This window comes from Gymnodraco acuticeps, unplaced genomic scaffold (genome assembly GCF_902827175.1).
Source record: "Gymnodraco acuticeps unplaced genomic scaffold, fGymAcu1.1, whole genome shotgun sequence".
Lineage (NCBI taxonomy): Eukaryota > Metazoa > Chordata > Actinopteri > Perciformes > Bathydraconidae > Gymnodraco > Gymnodraco acuticeps.
This window is the reverse complement of record NW_022992300.1, coordinates 51,251-73,825: the sequence shown is the minus strand read 5'-3', so window position 1 is coordinate 73,825 and position 22,575 is coordinate 51,251. Positions and strand designations below refer to the sequence as shown.

The 22,575-nt window shown below is 41.0% G+C and overlaps 1 protein-coding gene across 1 annotated transcript in view; it reads right to left on the bottom strand.

Annotated features, from left to right (window-relative positions):
* Positions 1–517: 517 nt before the first annotated feature.
* Positions 518–22,575, bottom strand: part of kcnn3 (potassium intermediate/small conductance calcium-activated channel, subfamily N, member 3) — a 45,166-nt gene continuing 23,108 nt past the window's right edge. Inside the window, exons 6-10 of the mRNA XM_034208060.1 lie at positions 20,675–20,816; positions 15,717–15,827; positions 6,303–6,430; positions 4,875–4,944; positions 518–3,528 (exon numbers count right to left, since the gene is read on the bottom strand). Coding sequence (XP_034063951.1) covers positions 3,109–3,528; positions 4,875–4,944; positions 6,303–6,430; positions 15,717–15,827; positions 20,675–20,816 — 871 coding nt within the window. The 3' untranslated portion in view covers positions 518–3,108. The remainder of the gene's footprint in view (positions 3,529–4,874; positions 4,945–6,302; positions 6,431–15,716; positions 15,828–20,674; positions 20,817–22,575) is intronic.

The following is a 22,575-nucleotide window of genomic DNA, read 5'->3' as shown; positions in this document are numbered from 1 at the left end:
GAGGACGAGCTTACAACCGGAGCGTCCATGAATCACAATCAATTTCCTTCGACATTACAGGGGTGTTGTAGATCTTTTTTTTTTTGCGCCCCACCCAATTTTTTTTATCACCAGCCGTCACTGGTGTGACAGTAAAACAGTTTACAAAATAAAACGTAACTTATTCAAATCTTATTAAAAAAAACACAACCTACTTGGATATAAGCCAACTTTCCGTGGGGTTATCTCCAAATATCGCTGAGAGGACGAGCATCTGAAACAGAATTAGCATACTTCAGAAATTCGTTGGTCAAAACAACCTTTCAGTGAAGTAGGCTATAAGAATATGTTTGTTTTACAAAATAAGTCAAATAGCCTGTAGCAACTTTAAAATGAATTTGTTGCGGGTCGTCCTTTGTTTTAGATGTGAAGATGGGTTGCTTTATTTTTCTAAATAATCACTGAGTCCCGTAGCATCCAAAATAAAAAAAGGAAGAACTAACAAAAAACAGCGACACAGAAAACATGGAAGCTGTAATGTTATAGATATATACTTTATTAATTCTCTCTGATAAAATAAAAATTACAAAATAATTTCAACCTTAAAGGGCACTTTCCTTGTTCATAATTATTTAACGTATTGTTGTACATATCAGAATTGTCATTACGAATGAGAAGAATACTATAGTTTAGTAATATTATATATCAGCTATAACTGCGTGTAATCATAATGGTAGAAAAGGACTAAGCAATACAAAGCTAGATTTCGTTAACAGCATACTATACAATATTCCAAGCGTATGTAATTCAGTATTCCGGCCACAGCATGTCGCCATAAGACAGTTTCATATTGTTTCCAATGAAGAGTAGGCTTGTCTCTTTTCCCTTCACACCATAATAATTCTTTCTTTTTATGTTTTTTAATTTCATACAGCTGTTCCTTCATGGCCATTTATCCTTTGTAAGGTTTATTTGTGTTCCCTTGTGTTTATCCATAGTCCACCTTGATCTGTTTTAAAGCAGTGAAGAGCAGTCCATGTACAGCACTTTAACAAGTCCATGCCCAGATTTTCAGTTATTCCCTCAGGAATATTGTCTAGATATCTGCAACGCCTCCTGCTATCTTTTGTCCCCAGTGACAGCAGCGTTCCCTGCCTCTTATTGAAGTCCATTTAAGAGAGAGCACTTTGGTTGTCGAGGTGTGTGTATATCTGTGTGTGCGTGCGTGTTGGTGTCTGTTCCTGTGTCTGCACGGCAGTTTAAGTGATCGAGCAAGCGAGTGTTTTGAGTGTATTTCTTTACATAGAATACATTCATGATAACAGTGTGTCGTTTTGGGGCAGCGAGCCTGAAGAAAGAATGGTAGTAAGACATTTCTTCTTCTTCCCTTCATGAAGGGTGTTACACACAACCGTACACTGTGAAAAATATGTATCACATCAACTTCTAATCACATAGCTTAACAATTTTTAATTAAATCTCTAATGTAAAAATCTAAAGATTAGTCATTCTAAGCATAAATATATCTAAAGAATGAAAGACAAATAATAAATACAGCATCTCAGTCAATCTGACTCCACTGACATCAGACAAAAAACAGATAATTCATTATTGATGAATAATAAAGTTTTGATTTTAGTTCACCTGTCTGCAAAAACAATCACCAAACATGGAGCATTATGTTTGTGCAAAGCTCGGTTTTGTATAGTTATTTTTTCTTCAAAACTAATGAACCAGATTGAAAAGACAGTTTAATAAATGTTTGTGTTACAATCTACTTTTTCCTCCAAAAAACATCCCTATATTAATGCACTTAATTCAACTATAAATTATCAATTTTCTGGAGCTCATAAGAAATGTTCACAGATATAAAACGAAACAAACCCTTAAAAGTGTTAGTTAAGAACAATAAACCTACAAGCACATGTAAAATCAGTTCAGCTTAATGTGTAATTCAATAAATGCAGTAATAAAGTCCTGCTGTAGTTGTGTTCGGTTATTTTATGATCTGTGAATGTCTTCTTGTCACAAGCAGACATTATGGTGACTCATAGTCATACCTACTTATTTCAACCTCATCTGTGATTTGTGTGGTTCAGTGAATGTTTATGATTCTCCCATCTGAGTAGTTAAAATGTCACAACTATGCAATGTAAGTCTAAACTACTGCATTAGCTCACACCCACTCAAGACAAGTCATTTGGATGAATTTTTTTTACAGTGTGTCTACATTACTTGGCAGTGCTCTGTGGAGATTGACAGTGCGTTGAGTGTTTGGCAGTATAGGCTTTAATATCATCCTGTTGGCAACAGCACAACATTTCTTTGTGCAATAGTATAAAGGGCCAGCTTTGTTAAAGATTGTGTTTTTATGTTTGTGCTGTGTTCACATGTTTCCTGTGGATAATGCGCAGATATAAGTTGTGCACAAGTGTGTGCCTGTGTGTGTGTGTGTGTGCGGTACATGCCACTATTTTATTTTTAATATCACGGTCGTATTGATCGAACCTTCTGTTAAAGGGATGCTCGTTAACACACAATTAGCATTCAGATAGAAAATACATCATAAGGATAAAAAGTCATGGTCATTAATTCCTGATGAAGGGAGAGAGATATTGGGAGGGGGGAGGAAAGAGAGAGAGAGAGAAAAAGACAGAGATAGAGAGAGAATAAAGGCCCTTTTCAGTAATTGGAGTGGATTCCATTTAGGAGCTTGGAGTTCATATAATTCTTCTTCTTATTTCTCCTCCCCTCTCCTTCCCCTTCCACATCCTCTCTTCCTCCATTTCTCACCCTCTTGACATCCTTCCTCCCCCTCACACCTTTTAGCGTCTCCATTTTATCTCCATTTTTCTTCTCCTTCCTCCTTCAAGGAAAGCGCCCCAAAGTCCCTAAGATGTCTCATCATTCATCCTGACTCTCCATCTTAATCCCATTATTTCTTCTCATAGTTCTGTCTTCATCCCTCCTTCATGGAGCGTTGGTTTCAGAGGATCACCTCCAATTTCTCTCCTCCTCCCTCCATGTTCCTCTCCTTTTAATCTGAAGTAAGCGGACTAGCACAGCCTCCCCCCTACTCTCTCCCAGTTTTCTCTCCAGGTAAATCCTCTCCTGGTCCTCAGAGCTGTCTCAGCAGCTAGAAGTGCAGGTGTTGGTGTTGGGACTCGCCTCCAGGCTCCCCTCGGGGCTGTGAGGTGGGGGTGTCAGAGGGGACTCCAAGGCCAAAGTGGGGACTTGGTATGGGGGCGGTGCTGGAGGCGAAACCCGTACTGGTGAAGGTGGAGCAGCAGTTACAGACACAGCTGGGGACAGCGGGACAACGGCACCTGCTCCACCACCTCCGCCTCTCCAGTCCCTTGAATCCCTCTCTCGAAGCAAATGCACCAGGGCGGCATGCTGAGCGCTGAGGGTGGCCGAGAGGTGGGCCGGCAGGGTGTTGAAGCCGGCGGTGAGCTGCTCCACCCGCGACTCCAGGGACAGCATCTGGCGCTCCAAGTCCTCACTGCGGTCGTTGAGCTCCGACATGAGCTCATACATGACGCTCTGCATCTGTGAGAGGAGAGCAGAGACGACTCAGTGAGCACAGAGTACTTTGAAGACAGATTTCTAATATGTAAACAGGGGTATTACGAGGGCTATTTTATTAAAGCTTGTTTAAAGAAAACAATCTGGACCGAATGAGAAGAGACAGCAAAGGGGGTTTAGAGAGTGAAGTCAAATAGAAAAGAGGACAAGCCTGGGCCTCGGGAGGATTGAGTAAAACATTTCCAAGAGGGAGTAGAAGCTGGGCTGAAGGAGAGGCTCGAGGAAAGTCTCCATGTGGGCGTACTTTTTACTTTTTAATATTTACTTGCACTTTATTTTTCTGTTTTTCTGTATTATTGTGTTGCACTGTTGGAGAAGCCTGTGATCTAAGATTTTCATCGACATAACTACTCTGTAGCTATGTTCGTATGACAAATAAAGAACCTTGAACCTTCTAACATTGTGAAGTAAGAGAGGAAACAGGGAATGAAAGCGTGGCGACAGAGTGTCCCTGCCTTGCACATCATGGCCTCCGTAACCATGGTAAATGCACAATTGGCCAAAGATATTTTGTGCTAAAGGCATTATTCCTTAGGAAGACACAATTCCCTCTTTATTCCCTATCTCTCTCCCCTCACACACACACACACACACACACACACACACACACACACACACACACACACACACACACACACACACACACACACACACACACACACACACACACACACACACACACACACACACACGCTCGACCTTCTTTCCCTCTCTCTCTCTCCACACACACACGCACACACACACACACACACACACACACACACGCTCGACCTTCTTTCCCTCTCTCTCTCCACACACACACACACACACACACACACACACACACACACACACACACACACACACACACACACACACACACACGCCCGACCTTCTTTCCCTCTCTCTCTCCACACACACACACACACACACACACACACACACACACACACACACACACACACACACACACACACACACACACACACACACACACACACACACACACACACACACACACGAGCACCCCCCTCCCTTTTCTCATTTCCTACTCGCTCTCTCACTCAGTCATTTCTGTTTTAACACTTGTTTCGGTTGCTAAGAGACGCAAAGCCATGGAAATGAGCAGGTCATCATCGAAACGGAGGAATGTATCCAAATATTGTTTATTGGGGGGGAGGCAGGTGTATGTTTGGTATAGGTTACTAGCCCTCGTTCAATTGTTATGTGTCTGTGAAGTGGATGTCCACAGATGTGTGTGTGTGTGTGTGTGTGTGTGTGTGTGTGTGTGTGTGTGTGTGTGTGTGTGTGTGTGTGTGTGTGTGACTCACCTTTGAGAGGTCCACTAGTGTGTTGGCCTGATCACTGAGTTTCCTCTGCTCCATTTTCACACTGCGTAATCTGCAAACAGATACACACATATTAAATACACACACACAAGTTTGAAACCCAGTAGGTACACAGTGGTCGGTCCAGAGAGCTAATCCCTCCGGGTCCAGACAACAAGCGGTCACCTTGCCTAATTCAGCCTCATTTCTACCTGCAGTGTGTCGCTGAATTCAAATGTACAAACACAGTGTGCTCTGAAACACTGTCATGTTGTAAGCAGGGGAAAGTCTGCATACATGTTATGTTGGAATAAGACGAAGACATTAAAGAGACAGTACAAATCAAAAAACCCATATTCTTTCTCTTACCTGCTATTTTCAATTTGAGTAGTGTTGCTCAGAGCCCCCAAAATAAATAAGGAACAACATTTATTTACGAAACTAAATTGATGAATAGCATTACAGCTAAGAGGGACATTTTTTTGGGGTGAACGGTCCCTTTAAGCTCTAGAGGAAGCGAACAGAAAATAAAGCCTATGGGAATATAACAATAGCATAAAATTAGATAAAATAAAAATAAATCAAATTTCTTCAGTACAATTAAAAATAACACTTGGCCAACTCTCAAAACACAATAAAATAATAAGGGAACTGAGGGTCTAATCTTTGTTTTCATAAAATATCCCCTCCGGCTTCCTCAATTATAATGAAGTGCAGAGGGATTTTATGAGGCTGCACCTCAGCATGAACTTCTTTCCTTAAATCACTTTGTTACTGTGTTCACAGAATCAGATTCATATTTAGAATTCACAGGATTGGACTTTCTTGTCACAATTAAAAGAGTCTTTTGACTCTGGCTTTTGAAGGAACTTGTTATATGTTCTCAGGTCTAGGCTGAACTATTGAAGATCAAAAGAGCAAAGGGATGCCTAATTGTGATGCTAGACAGAGGATAAACAAAAAGCTTTGAGGAAAACAACCTTTAACAAGACAACTACCCTTGTGGCCTTTCAGAAAAACAACTACACTAAGGAAGAATTACAACGCACAATTAAGTTCTGCTGCATAAATTTGTTTCTATAACAACATCTCTAAGTAGCGATGATATGACGATAAGAGTGTTTCGAATCGTACACAATGCATTGATTATCCACAACTATACCTGCCTAGAATGAACCTGACCTTTAGTAGATGATGATTCATTGTATGTGTGTGTGTGTGCATGTGTTTGTGTGTGTGTGCGTGTGTATGTGTGTGTGTGTGTGTGTGTGTGTGTGTTTGTGTGTGTGAAGGGATTCATTCATTCAACTTGTGGGTGGATAAAAAGTACAGATGATTTCAAAGGCGTCATCAGCTGAGCAGCACAGATGTGTGTGTGCGCATGTGTGTGAGTGTGTGTGTGTGTGTGGTGGATGTAATGTGTGCTCTTACTGATGTATGGCCTGGAGGAACTTCCGCTGATGTTTGCGGACTCTGGAGTGGTCGATCTTCTTCATCAGCTTGGTAGATTTGTAGATGAGCCAGGTTTCCCTCAGCACGTTGGCCGCTGCATTCTTTATCTGCTCGCAGACAATAAACACACAGACACACACATTGTTAGTAACAGGTAGCCCTTGGCAACAGAAGCAGGCAACAGGTAGCCCAGTGGCTAAGCAAACCTGGGAACCAAACCTTTCTCCTTCAAACAGGTTTGTAGCTATTGTACAGGAGAACAGAGCCCACTGTATTCTCCATTGTCTGCCTGTGAAATATTAAATAATATTATTACTAGGGCTGTCAAGTTAACGCAAAAAAATTATTAACGCCACTAATTATTTTAACGCGATTAACGCATGTGTATTTTTTGTCCTCGGCCGCCCCGTAGTTTCAGAGCGCATCGAGTTTAAAATACCATCTACAAGCTGATGCTGACAGCCCCGCTCCTGCCGTCCGCTTGCGGCAGACCACACTTCCACGCTCACCGGCAGGCACTACTGGCCATCGGGAGGACCGGGAGGGTGTGTGTATGTGTGGCGCGAACGAGGCACACCTTACGTGTTGTTGTTGTTGTTAGCATCTAGTGCTAGCTAGCTGCGCTAACGGATATAAGGAGCTGTTTCAATGAAAACAGGAGCGACATTTCACCGACAACTGCGCCGAGCACTTGACTTTATGCAGGAAGCCAGACAGTGGGACATTGTACGAAAAGTCAGCACACGACTCAGCACTGATAGTGTGCGCAACATGATTGCAGCGTCCAGGCAGCTCCCGTTCGAGCATATATGCCTTGAGCTGCACATAGCTCCAACGATCCATCACACACACACACACACACACACACACACACACACACACACACACACAACACACACACACACACACACACACACACACACACACACACACACACACACACACCCACACCACACTTTGTATTGTATGAGAGAGGTTCCAGGTTGAATTGAATATGTTGATAAGAGTATTAAAAACTTGAAAAATATCCATCTAGAACAGATAAAAAATGTGCGATTAATCGCGATTAACTATGGACAATCATGCGATTAATCGCATTAATCTGCCCTCCTTCTCTCTGTTTACACACTGGCTTCCTTGCTAATGCTTTTCATGCACGCATAAACAGCTCTCTCCTTTGGGAGTTTAGGCAATGAGAACCAACAGGAGTCTCCCCCTCACACACTTCTCTCCCCTCTCGGTCTGTCTATACACCACATAATATGTTAGACTAACTAAAATGGGCTGCATCATCTCAGCTGGTTAGAAGTAATGCACTACAGTGTCGATGCACATTAAAACCAGTGATCTTCCATTTAATTATGACAGCAACTGAAAGAAACAATGGCATAATGAGTTGCTGCTCTTAAACGAGCTGTCAAAGGCAATCCCCATCCCTGCAGTAGAGACATAATAGAGAAATAGCCTACGTAATGATGCTCACTCATGGTCAAGCCTAACAGCCATCAGAAATAATAACAAGATTATTATTATTATTATAAGGTTATACGGACCATCTTAATGTAAGATTGATGTGATTTAATAAAAGACTTGTTTAAATGTTTAGGCTTCAGATCAATTTGGACTAGAATAAGGATTCAGTAACATACATTTGTATCCGTATCTGTTGTAATGTTCACATTCTGAACATCTCTGTACGTTGCTATGTTATTAAAACACAGGGGTTCTGACACCCAGAAAAAATTATAACGCGGGTGGATACCATTGAGAAGGGAGAGGGAATCTGTAAGGACATAACATGAATGAGAGACTTCAAAGGGATGCCGAGCACTGAACAAAGAACAATTATACACCCGTCCGAGGAGCACAAAAGACCCCGGCAGCTTGGCTAATCAGCCCCTATCCACCGCAGTCAAGGACTGCTCGCACACATACACGCCTACACATAAACACATCTATACAAACACACTATTGGCCACTAGGGGTGTAACGGTTCACAAACATTTCGGTTCGGTACGTACCTCGGTTTTTTGGTCACGGTTCGGTTCGGTACGTTTTCGGTACAGCAGAATTTGTTTTCACAAAACAAAACATATATATATATTTTTTTTTTATTATTATTAAACTGTGAATAATGTATTCACTCAAATAAATACAAAATATAATAAAATAAACATTAAGGTGCAGCATTTCGATGAACTGAAATAATCTGTATTTGAACTTTACTGTAGGCTATTAGTACTCACAAAACATAAACTATTAGTTTTGGGTTTTTAATTATTATTAAACTGTGAATATTCACTCAAATAAATACAAAATATAATAAAATAAACATTAAGGTGCAGCTTTTCGATGAACTGAAATAATCTGTATTTGAACTGTACTGTACTAGCACCTAAGCAGCCAGCTTGACATTATGACTTGCTTGTCATTGTATTTTCATGTTTTTTTAAAGAAAAATTAACTTGTCGAAAGGGCAGATCTGCTGGCACTACCAATGTCTCCTGCTGTGGAGAACACCCTCTCTCTAGGGACAGAGGTAGCAGATACAGCCAGGTAGCGCTTTGCTAACATGGCAACATAAGGATACTTGGCGTTTGTAATAGCTTTGGCTCGGTCTGATCTTTCTGCGAGTGGTGGAGGATTAAATGCTAGTGGGAGTTGGGTTTGCACTTCAGTCTTTTTTCTTTTGGTACCGGTGATATTCAAGTTCGGGTGATGCCTTTTGAAATGAGTGTGCAAGTTTGATGTATTGCCAGCCGCGTAACCAATGTTAGTTGAACAATGCGGACAAACAGCTTTGGTTCGGTCCACCTGTCTTTGTCTGTCATCCTTGTACGTAACTGTGAAACCAAAATGTTCCCAAACCGGAGACTTCAATGATGCTGGAGGATTTTCTAGCTCAACTTTATCTGCGTTCGCCATTTCCTCAAATTACTGACTAAATTTGAACGCATCACTGTGACCAGCTCTCTAGTATGCCTCTCGTCCAATGAAATGACTTGCTCGCTCTATGACGCGTTGAACCCAATGTGAGCAAATTACTCTGAATGCTGCGACCAGTGTTGGGCAAGTTACTTCCAAAATGTAATATATTACATATTACTGTCTTTTGAAAGTAATAAGTTACATTACAATATTACTGTCTCTGAAATGTAATGAGTTACACTACTACTTTTTAGTTACTTTACCAAAATAACTGCAAAAGAATGGCTAGGTATTTTAAATGCTAAAATGTAGTTTAGTGCAGCTCATTATACATCCAGTGAAGGGCAATGTGGTTTAGCATAACAACTGTTTTCTGAGTATTGTATGTACCCAACAGCGACGCACTATACGTGGCCTCCTGCGAGACATTGCATAAACCAACGCTACCGTTGCTACAAAACCGGCATCCATTTTGGCAATAGTGTAGAAGAACCGGGCTTTTTTTTGCTTTGTATGCTGGGGGCGGGCGGGAGATTCCTGATTGGTTGTTGGTCGCCTTGGGCGCGAGAAAGCGCCAAGCCTCAGACACGCCCAGCTTCAAGCTTTTTCGACGCCTGTAGTGTAGACGGGCCGTCAGACACGCCCAGCTTCAAGCTTTTTCGACGCCTGTAGTGTAGACGGGCCGTAAGGATATTTGGCGTTTGTAATAGCTTTGGCTCGGTCTGAACTCTCTGCGAGTGGTGGAGGCTTACATGCTAGCGGGAGTTGGGTTTGCACTTCAGTCTTTTTTCTTTTGGTACCGGTGATATTCAAGTTCGGGTGATGCCTTTTCAAGAGTGTGCAAGTTTGATGTATTGCCAGCCGCGTAACCAATGTTAGTTGAACAATGCCGACAAACAGCTTTGGTTCGGTCCACCTGTCTTTGTCCTTCATCCTTGTTCGTAACTGCGAAACCAAAATGTTCCCAAACCGGAGACTTCAATGATGCTGGAGGATTTTCGAGCTCAACTTTATCTGCGTTCGCCATTAATTTTCGACAGTTCCTCAAATTACTGACTACATTTGAACGCATCCCTGTGACCAGCTCTCATCGTATGCCTCTCATCCAATGAAATGACTTGCTCACTCTATGACGCGTTGAACCCAATGTGAGCAAATTACTCTGAATGCTGCGACGCAGCACCTGAGATTACTTCCAACAAGTTGTTCACGTTCTCAATTTTTTACGTTTAACGTTATATTCGTTCGGTACACTTCGGTACACACCTGTACCGAACCGAAGGGCCCGTACCGAATAATTTCGGTACGGGTACGTGTACCGTTACACCCCTATTGGCCACAGATGAAGAGAGTAGGAGGCCCTGTCTTGCAGATGTGTTTTCAATGACGGAGGAAGTCAAACCGAAACCAGCTAATCCAACATATTCTGGGAAATATACAAAAACCCATTAGGAGATCGGGTCACCTATCACTTTTGATGAAAGTCAAAACAATCACTATCTTATAACGGCTTGTTTACATATAAGATTGGCAATTCATGTTAATAAACCCCACTAATTTAAAGATAATGTATGTTCAGTTCACAGGCCATGACCAATGTGATTTGAATGTAAATCTAGGCCTGCTGTATGATTTAAAGCCGGCTATCCCATGTTCCTCCCTCTGAGCCTCGTCTCACAGTGTATCAATAGGATTACAGCGCTCCCATCCATGTAGCAACAACAGACCCTGACAGAGCTGCAAAGATCCAGAAGAGGCATCATCTTGGTAGTGGGCCCAAGGCTATATACATCAACATCATCTTCTAATTTCTTTATGGTAGATTTGTATTTTTTTCAGTAAAAATTAAATGTACCTGCATTATGTCTTATCTTTAGTTATCTTGTGCGTGGTTACTGAAGAGCACATTTAACACTCCTCATATCTACAGGTCAATAGGTAAATTGATATGTCAAATCCTATTTATCAGCTCATTAATCATTGCAGTGAAATATGATGAATAATGACATTGTGTATCGCTCCGGCCGGCCCACTGTGGAAGTGTTCACACACACTTCAAACACCTGTCCAGCATGTTGTTGCACTGCTTCAGGCCATTTAATTAGATGATGCTAAAGCCTCACCCTTCATTTAAAACCTGCAGACTGCTCTGCATGCAAATGACAGGCACCGATAATATTGCCTAGATTTGATTATATGGTTAATTCTCCCCACTGCCCTCTTTAATTCTCTTTCTCCCTCCTCCTGGGAGTAATAGTAGAAACTGAGGCCACTCCATTTACAGAAACATGTAAGCCGCTAAGAATACTCCACAAGAAACCAAACGACGGCAGCAGCAGCTATATGCGGAGCATATGGTGTGTTCTTGGGCCTGCATGTTGGCGCCATATGGCTGGTTTGGGTCAAAGATCTGTTGTGGTTGCCTCCTACGTGGCACACCTTATGGCAGGTACAAGAGAAATATGTTGAAAAATATGTTGAAACAAGGGGTTCCTACATCTCAGCATGTTGGATGGTCGATGACATATTGTGGAGTATAAATCAATCAGTACAAATAGAAATATTTTAGGAATGTCATCACAGACACAAACACTGAAAATAATAATAATCACATTTTTCTTTCTCTAATACAAATGGGCCCAACAATGAAGATACCACAAAGATATATCGAAATTAGAACTGGTCTCTTCCATTGTTACTTATACTGAAAAGGAAAGAACATCCTGGATTGTTTTCCATTCATTTGCTGTTGTGATGGAAGACAGGAGAGCTGGAACTTGATTGGCAGACACTGAAGATTTATTTGAAGTTACGGCCGGAGAATTGACAAAGACATTTGCTGCAGACACAAAGTGACACAGCTCCTGCCCAACCAATTCTGAAGATCTCTCATAAAATCCCAAGTATTTATCTAGTTCTAGACAAACATCAGGGGAAAAGCCGAGGCGCCTGACCCCTTCAACCCAGGAGAGCCTTGATGACCTGCGGTATGTATGTAATTAGTAATTAGGTGCTGTGGTGCTAGAGATTCAATGGTGTTCTCTAGGAGAGCAGAAAACATAAACAAACAAACTAATTACCTTGGAAACAACCTCCCACCTCACCTGCGACCCGTGGCCCTATCTGCTTTGACCTTCCTCTACCCAGTAAGACTCACGCGCAAACATGCTCCACAAATGCACACAAACACAACACAAACAAATCAGTGAAATTGAAATTACAATTAGCTTCCACTGGTTATATATGTGTATTTTTGTCTCCTGAATGAGGTCAGATCTAGACAGGGCTGCATTTAAAGCTAGAGGACGCTCATGTTCATCTGGTTTAAAGAAGGGGGACGTGTAAATGCATTTACTGAGTGTCACAATACATCCACACTAATAATGATTCATCTGGCTTTGCATATGTGTTAAAAGGCTGTGGGAAGAGGAGTTATTTTTACTAAGTGGAGTGAAAGATAGCTTAGTAGAAATCTTTGGGGGTTAGATTGCTCTCATTTGGCTAGTGGTGTAAACATTGGAAGACGCTGCAGCACCTCCTTCTTGGCCGGAGCCCAAAGTGCACTATTCAGAAAGGGTGAAGCTCTGAATATGCCGCAGGGACTTCTAAAAGTGCTCTGATTTAACCAATCGTCCAGAGTGAAGGCTGAAGACACTTTTTGAGTGCAAATTTACAGAAATTAATACAATTTCTTTAACCGAGACTTAAAAAAAGAAGAAGAAGAAGCTTGAAACAGAAATAGTGACTTCAGAAACAGCCATATTTACACGGTCACGGCCCATTGCTTCAATGAATGGCATTCAAAAGTGCCTTGAAAAAAAGAAGGACACACCACTTAACTGGCGTAGCACCTACAGTAAGTGTGTCCTGTTTCTCCGTGTTGAGAGTGCTCGGTGAACGTTAGAGCGATGTTCTGACCAGATGGACTTTCAGCAGTGCTCTGAATGAACCAATACTGTGGAGCCACTGTACACCGCTGCAACCAGAGCGGAAGCCTGTGAAGGCGCTTTAACACTCTGCATCAAGACAACAAGTCCAGACATAAAACATGAGTGCCTACAACCTCACTCACATTGTCGACATCACTCAATCAATCAATCAATCAATCAATGTTTATTTATATAGCCCAATATCACAAATGTTACATTTGTCTCAGTGGACTTTACAGTTTGTACAAATGACATGGCGGCAAAGTTTACTGTTATGTAATACAAAAATAAATTAATTGTAATAATTGATCACTGCATTAAAATGAACCCTGTGCATTGAACTTTGATCAATGTTTTCAAAGCACATCATCTTCCTTGATAAGGCTGTAAGGTCTTCTGCACCACACAAGATTTCAGTCTTGTCAATTAAACACAGATATTACAAACAACAGGCGGCCACTGGTAATAAGCTACACTGATTGACATTTAATTGACATTCTTGGTAATCCTTCAAAGGGAAGGAAACACCATTTCACCCAAGTACAAAACAGTGGGTGTGCTTTTGTGTGTGTGTGTGTGTGTGTGTACATACGATGACAGCAGGATGTAAAGTCGATCGTTGCATTATTCATTATGAAGCCTTGAGTGATTGTATTCTCTTGTTACGACGATATGGCAGAGAATGGCCCCAGCCATGTAAATCAATGAGCATACAACAGCTTCAATCATTGCTCTCTCAGTAATAGAGGGCAGAAGACGATTACCACCACATAAACCAAAGACCCTTTGAAGGAAATGTCATCAAGCAGCATGCTGCATTGTGTTGAATAGAACTGCTGTTTGGCGCCTCCACAACATGATTACTGGCTTTGTTACAATATAGTACTTTACTTGATTGAGGAGGACATACACTTTAAAATGTATGGTCTTTATCTACGGGGTGATCTCCATCAGTTTGATCTATATTTATGCAATAAATATCAATGCAATGACGTAAAGAGAGATACATAACATTATTTTCCATTTTAAATATGAAAGACTTCATGAGCAATAGACATTTGCCCGGGGCATGTGGAAAAGAGGTAGCTAATTTGATAAAATGAATACATATTTGATTTAAGATATATTCACATATGTTCTTATGTATAAATGTCATTTAATGTATTGTTATGCATGGTCCTTGTTCAATAAAGATCTATAATAATAATAGAAATACAAAAATAAAAATGTTAAATCAGAGTCTGCTGATCTTGCCAATATTTCCAGTCACACCAACCAATACACAATAACACAACTCCAACCAACCAGTTGTACTGGTTACTGGCTAAATAAAACACCATGAGTGGTATAACGTTTCCATTTGTATCAATGGCATGAGAGCAGATTTAAACCAAACACGAGGGGCCAAATATTTCCAGTTGATGATTGTGGAAGAAATGTTGAGGAATCTCCAAAGTCATAGGTCTAATTGTCTGAACATCAAATATCATCACTCTCATGGCCAGTAATAATTGATGAGATATTCTGTCGGTTCACCACCAAAGTGGTTGATGGACTGAACCACAATTGATAGCATTGATTACATTAAAAAAAGAACTACATTTGTACTTACATAAACGATTTTATAACACTATCCACCTTAAAAGATCAATGCTGTTTAAAATGAATTTAAAATGGTGGTTAAAGTTGGGAACAGTTTCATCAGGAGGTCAGCTGAATTCCACACTGTAAGTAAATGCAAATACACACAGATACACACAACCACAACCAGGTGTTAAACGTCTTGTGAAAACACACTCTGCCCAGAGGCTGCAGGCGTTCAGGTGAGAGGAGCCTCCACAGAGAACCCATTCAGCTTCTCTGTAAATATTTTGCCTGCACTTATTCAAAATATTGATAAATCTGCCCTGTTCAGTCAACTATATCCTAGATACGCTGCTGCCATAATGTACCCTACATATTTGATATCGGAGCTATTTTTAAAACTTGGGCTTCAACCGTATGAAAAATTGAAAAGGAGCAGAGAAGGGAAGGCAGGAGGCACGGAGGGGGCAAGGACTATTGGAAGGAAAGGGCACGAGAAAAAGGGATGAGAGAAGATGACAGAGAAAGAAAAATAAGAGAGAAAGGGAATACTGGAAGGATAGCCAAGTGGGAGAAAAAAGATTGGAAATGAGAAGATGGAGAGAGTGAGGGAGCAGAGCAGAGAGCGAGAAAGAGTTGACCTCTTATTGCCTTCACTCACTCAAATGACACGGCAATCTGTCACACCAATACAGAGTGATAGTGGTGTGAAGCAGTTTTGGAGGGTGAAGGAGGGGCGAGAGAAGAACAAGCCTTTTTACCGGGCTCTCAACCACCTCCTTATAGCCCAGAACAAATCTGAAAATATAGTAGGCTGTGTGCCATACGACGATTTCACAAAATAACTGTAACAAAATAACAAAAGTGCTGTTGGAGTGCCAATCATGGTGTGTGCAGAGAACATGTGCTTTCTTTGACAATCATAGCTCTCATTCACACCACACAAGCCTACCCTCTTGGTGAGTTGCGTGTCCATCATGAAGTTGTGTACGTGTTTCTCGGCTTTGGTGAGCTCCAGCTTCCTGGCTACCACGGCAACCACCAGAGCTGTACAGCCCGCACCCTGAGAGAGAGAGAGAGAGAGAGGAGAGAGAGAGAGAGAGAGAGAGAGAGAGAGAGAGAGAGAGAGAGAGAGAGAGAGAGAGAGAGGGGGGATGGAGGAGAAAAGAGAGCACTCAGTCAGTCAGTAGAGGAGGAATTGGTAAATCAGTGGCTTTTGGCCGGGGAATTAGTCGAGATGATTGAAGGGAACGAGGACAAATATGAGGATGGGAGCCGTGCGACAGAAGGAGAAGTGCATGTGAGCAAGGCAAGGATTAAGAGGGATAGCTCTGTTCAAGATCCACATTTCCTCATGTTGAGCGGCGAGCCAAGTCTATTTTCAATTCCAATCCATCTGGTGTGAGATCCCTTCTATATCGCCTCTATATGGAGCTAAGAAATATCTTACTTTTAGATAAAAAAACACATCAAGGATTGACACCACCTAATTTCATTTAATTGGATGCTGTCGATCTGAATTACATGGTGTGGGTCTTCTCCTGTCACTGGAGGCTCGAGGCCTGCAGGAAGTGTAAAAAAGTATGAAACACCAAATGGTTTGTATTCCAGCTCGATCCACATGGGACATGTGGCAAATTCATTTGGGAGAGAGTGACAGCAGTCCCTCAACCAGAAAGACATGCTTGGGTGGAGAAGAGGAGCAGGAACATGGGGAGGAAGACAGACTTAATTGACTTTCAGATTAGACACTATTTTCAGTGGGGCTGTCGAGCGCTCACAGGTACCTCTGAAGGGGTGGATCAGAGAGGAAAAAAGGAGGTGAAGATAAAAAAGAGCCACGAGTAAATATAAATGGAGAAGGAAAGAAAAACCAGGGGGTTGGAGAGAGGGTGCGGTTCACGAGGCGAGGGTGTGTGCAGAGAATAAGAGGAGAGAAAGACGGAGAAGAAGGCAATGTTAATGGGGTCACACATCTCCTGATAAGTAATGAATTAAGATTAAGAGTGTTTAATGAAAATGTATGAGTGCTCTTCCTTCCTGCTTGAGAGTGTGTGCAGAGAGAGCAAAAGAGATAAGGAGGGAGACGTAGTGAGTTAGAGAGCGAGGGCGAGGGGGCATTCAACATTTTGAAGCCAAGACTTCACCGTGCACACTTTTGAATGATAAGACAGGTTTGCCATAAATAACTTTGGCTGGGTTCAGTCAAATGTAACGCACAAACAGGCATTAGTGCCCACGTCTATACCCTCATCCACTCTATTTGTGTTTATTCAAAAACTATGAATAAAATATGATAGCGCAGATGGAAAACCCTTAGAGCAAATTCATACATGCCGGTGCTTCAGAGAAAAGACCCCTGGATGGATTTCTACAGTACAGTATGTACAAGAGCTGGGCAGCCTGCACTTATCCAACTGTGCGTGCGAGTGTGCGTTTGAAATTGTCCTCCTCGGTCATAAACAACGGGGTGCTGATTAGTTTGTCGTGGCAGGCTGTGTGTGTGCGTGAGTTTGTTTGTGTATATGCCTGCATCCATTTGATTTCAGCAGGGTTCCCTGTGCAATCTCCAGAGTGACACGGCTGATGATGGCTGCTGTGATTTGTTTCATACGCCCGGGTGTTTCCTTTGCTTCCTCAACTACAGTGCAGCAATCTACGCTGTCAGAAAAGGAGGAATCACCCATCTGTGCTCCTGTGTAACATCTAAAAACAAACAGCATCCCTATAAGCCTGATGCAGTTGAAAGAAGTTTCTCAAACAGGTCAGCAGGAACACAGAGAGGAAGGAGGGGAAAACAAACCAAAAGTGACAATACATTTTCCTTAATTAGAGTGCATAGTATAAACACTAAAGAGACAGGCAGAAGCAAACATGTGTTTGAAATGGCAACTACACTCTCTTCAACCTGATGGCCCTTCAAGAACTACAGAGGGCTTATATCAAGAGGCTTTAGTCAATGGCAAACAGTGACACATTTTGTAACCAGTATATAAACGTTTCATAAAGATATTGTAGTATGCAGATATTAGACCATTTTAAGACTTCAAGGTACAATTTATTTTACATTTATAGCTTTGTATATGAAGACATATTTTATATAATACAATGTTTTCTATATAAATGTCTGTTTAAACATCAAGCACCAATGAAGATGAGTGCTTGAGTTGGTGAGCAATATATGAATACATTAAACAGTTATATTTGCATATAACTACAATAAGTGACATAACAACATAGGTGTGGGAAAAAACACACATGAACTGTAGCATACAATATGAGTTGTAATTAAAACAACAAACACCCTTTGCACACACACACACACACACACACACACACACACACACACACACACACACACACACACACACACACACACACACACACACACACACACACACACACACACACACACACACACACACACACACACACACAACACACACACACACACACACACACACACACACACACACACACACACACACACACACACCTGGCACCTCCACAGATAGCCTCGGGCGATGGTATATTCCAACACTGTTGGCCTTCATGTGTTGTCATAGTAACTAAGGCAAGAATTTCCTATAAAGAAACTCATTACAATCATAATTATTATTATAAAGAGACAAATCAAATCCTGTTCCTTGGCCTCGACCTTTTACCCACTTTAAAAAACGTCTCCTCTCAAACCTCAGCCTCTACCTGCATCCTCACTACTCCTCTGATGATCAACGAGAATAAGCCTCTCTGAAGAGTGCAACGAGAGTGTGTTTGTGTGACAGGAGAGTAGAGTGCGTGTGGGAGTTACACTAAAAGTGAATGTCAAGCTCTATGTTAGAGTTGTGTGGGGGATGCAGTCTGTAACAGTGGGCTCGGGACGTTCTACATCCACCCCCTGTTTTGTCTTTGTGAGTGTGTTCACATTAAAGAGTTGTACTCTAAAACTGGATGATTCACCCTTCAAATAAGGGGGTCTGTTTGTGTGAGTCTTTGTGTATGAGTGTGTTTATTTGCACATTTAATGGCCTTCACATTATAGGAAGTAGGAGCTGGAGTTGGACAGACACATTTTTTGTGGGGATGTTATAAAAAGATAGAGAGAAATATGGACACCAAAATAATGTGATCTATGTGTTCAAGCCAGCTCTGCATATTGTATACAAACGGCACTAATATTTACAATAAGTGAGGTTGCTTTTTTGCTGTGGAAAATATTGATTTACTTTTTAATTTGAGAGTTATGCCGAGGGTCTTTTTAATTGCTCTGTTGATTTTTTTTCAACCCTCATCCAGCAGTCTATGAACAGATTTGAAAGGTTCTTATACAACATCTTCAATATTAAGGCATGATGGTTGCTGCTTGACTTCAAGTACAAATAACATCATACACTCAGCACAAGTGCATTAAGAATAGGCATGTGCTGATGTAGAAATGCTGTTTCACCAGCTTATATTGTTATTTCAATAACACAAAAACGAAATTCAGACTCTTCTGCGTGTTTCTTATCATCACTGTGATAGTGGTCACATTATCACATCTAATGTAACTTGACTAATGGCAGCACTGTGCTTATTAAAATGTTAAGTAGTGTTCTTCTTTTGTGTGAGCACATTGCCTCCACAGGCTCATCTCTGCTGCTGGCATTGTTAAAGCTTATATGCAATGATTTCCTCAGTTTTTAGAAACATAAAAAGGACAATAGTGACCTCCGTGGCATTATGAAAAAATACATTTCAAATGTCTCATCCAGGTCTTTCTCATCTTTTTGTAGGTATGCGATTTCGTGGCACATAAGGATGCTGCAGTAAACAAGTTACATTAGTTATACAATTACATAATTTATTTTAAAAAAACGGCGTTATCTCTAACTCAGACACCCACTGTGTAGTGAATTTCATCTTTTTAGCTGCGCAGAGTCTTCTATTACTCACGGTACTCTCCCCACTGGCAATATAAAACATGTGGCACACCGTGTCCTATGAGAGGAAGAATCCCAGGTAACATATTAGCATCATCATTTTTTAGCTCTTTCTTTTTCCTTTCCTGACCTTATTAAGAATCAGCCAAAGCCGCCGTAATTAGAAGCACATTAAATTAGACTTTACTTGACATTTAGCTGTGGAGCTATTAAAAAGAAATCTAGCTTTCTTTCATTTGAAATGACAATCATTTCCAAAGTATTCAGAGCAGGTTGTGTTAACATGAGAGCACGTAGAAATATGAGGCTATGTTCAAATTATTAAATTAGTTGACCAATTTAAAAACTTGGTATTCGCTTACACGAAAGGTTACAAAGAAGAATGAAGAAAAGGTCAGTGAATTAAAACATATACAGGAAAGGAGACAAAGACAGAAAGAAAGCAGGAGAGACAAACAGAAATTAAAAGTTCAAGAGGGAAGAACACCTGTGAGGGATGCAAATAGAGGGAGAAGGCGGCGGCTTGAACACTGATACTAACAGATGGATGAGATCGAAATAAACACATGGCCTCAGGGAAGGAGAGACGGACAGAGAGGAAAAGGGAGAGAGAGGGATAAACAGAGAGAGAGAGAGAGAGAGAGAGAGAGAGAGAGAGAGAGAGAGAGAGAGAGAGAGAGAGAGAGTGGGAGGACATGGCACACTGATAGGTGGGACCTTCATTATGCAATGAGGACAGGCAATAGCATGAAGACACACACACACACACACCTAACAGGATCTTGTTTGCGTGCCTACACACCCAAGCGCACACACACAAGCACAGATGCAGGCTAATTCAAAGAGGATTGCCCAAATTACACAAATGGCAGAATTTCTCTAGAAAATGACAGCATGCTCTCTAATCTGCTGACCTTTGAACGAGGCAAGGACAGCGCCTCAGGGAGGGAGAACAAGAGGGAGGGAGGGAGGGAGGGAATGTACTCACCATGATCCCTGTGAGGAGACAGACTCCTTTGCCACAGTAAGTGTGAGGAACCATATCTCCATAGCCGATGGACAAGAAGGTGATGGAGATAAGCCACATGGCTCCCAGGAAGTTACTGGTCACATCCTGAGCGTCATGGTACCTAAAAAGAATCACCGTCCGTGTTCAAAGAATAAAGTCAGTCAATAGTGAAATATAAATACATAAACAAACAACACGACTGGCCCACTGGTCCTGTCTGCTAACGTGGGCGTCAAACCTCAAACATGTGACCTAAAAACACATAAACAGCATCGCTTTCCACCATCCTTCCTGCCCTGTGCACAACACTGTTGCCATAGCGACTAAACCGGTGTGCATCTGAAACAAAGTTGTTTTCTCAAAACCCATTCAACAAAAACGACCTGTTAATTGTAGTCCTGATTGTTAACAAGAGAAACATTTGCTCTAAGCTAGATTTTCTCTATTCTAGCCTTGTGACACACTCCAAACTCTCAGATTTCACCCTGTTTGAAGCAGTTTAATTGAGTTTTGTATGTTTTATCTTTCGATCATTTTATTTGGATAAGAGAGGAAATGCCAATTAAACTTGAATGATAGCTTCCCAGCAGCTGGGCAATGATGCATTTAATCAAGCTTATTAACCAACTGACATTTTCCCATATTTCCTTGATTATCTCCAAAAGCGTTTGAACTCATTGAAAGTGATGGTCACTACTTGCTTTCCACTTGATGTTACATCAATAACATCATTCACATAATCAGATTATCAATCTTTAAATCTGAGCAGACAATTTAATTTACAATTCAAAAGTGGTTTGAAATAAGAGTGAGAGGACACGGTCAGATATTATATTTGAACATGTTGTGTTATGTTAAAGAGGGCCTATTACGCGTACTTTCAGGTTCAAATGTCTATTTAGTGCCTCTACTTTGACATATTTAGATACTTTAATGTTCAAAAAGGTATTTATTTTCTCATACTGCCTGTGCTGCAGCATCTCTTTTCACCCTCTGTCTGAAACCAGAGCCCAGTCTGCTCTGATTGGGCAGCTGGCCGGCTCTGTTGTGATGGAGGTGTTTCAGGTAGAGTGGGGATTTTATGGGAGAGAAACTCCCTCTGGATTTCAGCCCGTGCAGACCATTAATATGCACACATTTGTTTATAACACACTACAGGAAAGGGAAACCCCCAAAAAGCATAATAGGGCCCCTTTATCAATTTATACTTAGTATTAAGTAAAATATATTCGTCTACCTATGTACATAGAAACAACTTTCAGAATATCACGGGAAAAATGACTAAAATACATTGCAACGTATTAAAGGGATTTCAATATTTCAGTTCAACCCTTTATTTTGCATTTATAAGCAGAAAATATTAATCAATTACTAAATATAAATGACGAATGAATGATTGATAATTAATACAACAGTCATTATGATATAAATATAGGTTTTGGTATGTATATGTATATTTATTCGTATTTAATGTGTTAACGAAGAATTTTTAATCACTAAATACTTTCTCACTTTCCTTAGCAATCATCATCCAATTAGATGACAAGGCCAGCAGCAGAGACGGAAATGTAGTAACTGCACATTAAGTTAATGCACCTTTTGGGAAATAAGCTTTTTGATTTTCTTGCCAGATCTGAGTAATGGTAATCCCCTTGACATCTAGCTCTTTCCCCCAAATTGTAAACTATTATAGAATAATTTTTCAAAATGCTATTTCCCATGTGGCATCACATTCATAAAAAGTTTTAAACCGGCCTGTGGATGATTGTACACATGAATAAACAGTAAGAACATGCTCACATGCTGCTCATATATGTTAATATAACATACAGCATGTTTTCCACTGTGTTACCAATCATTCATTCATACCTGTTACACTG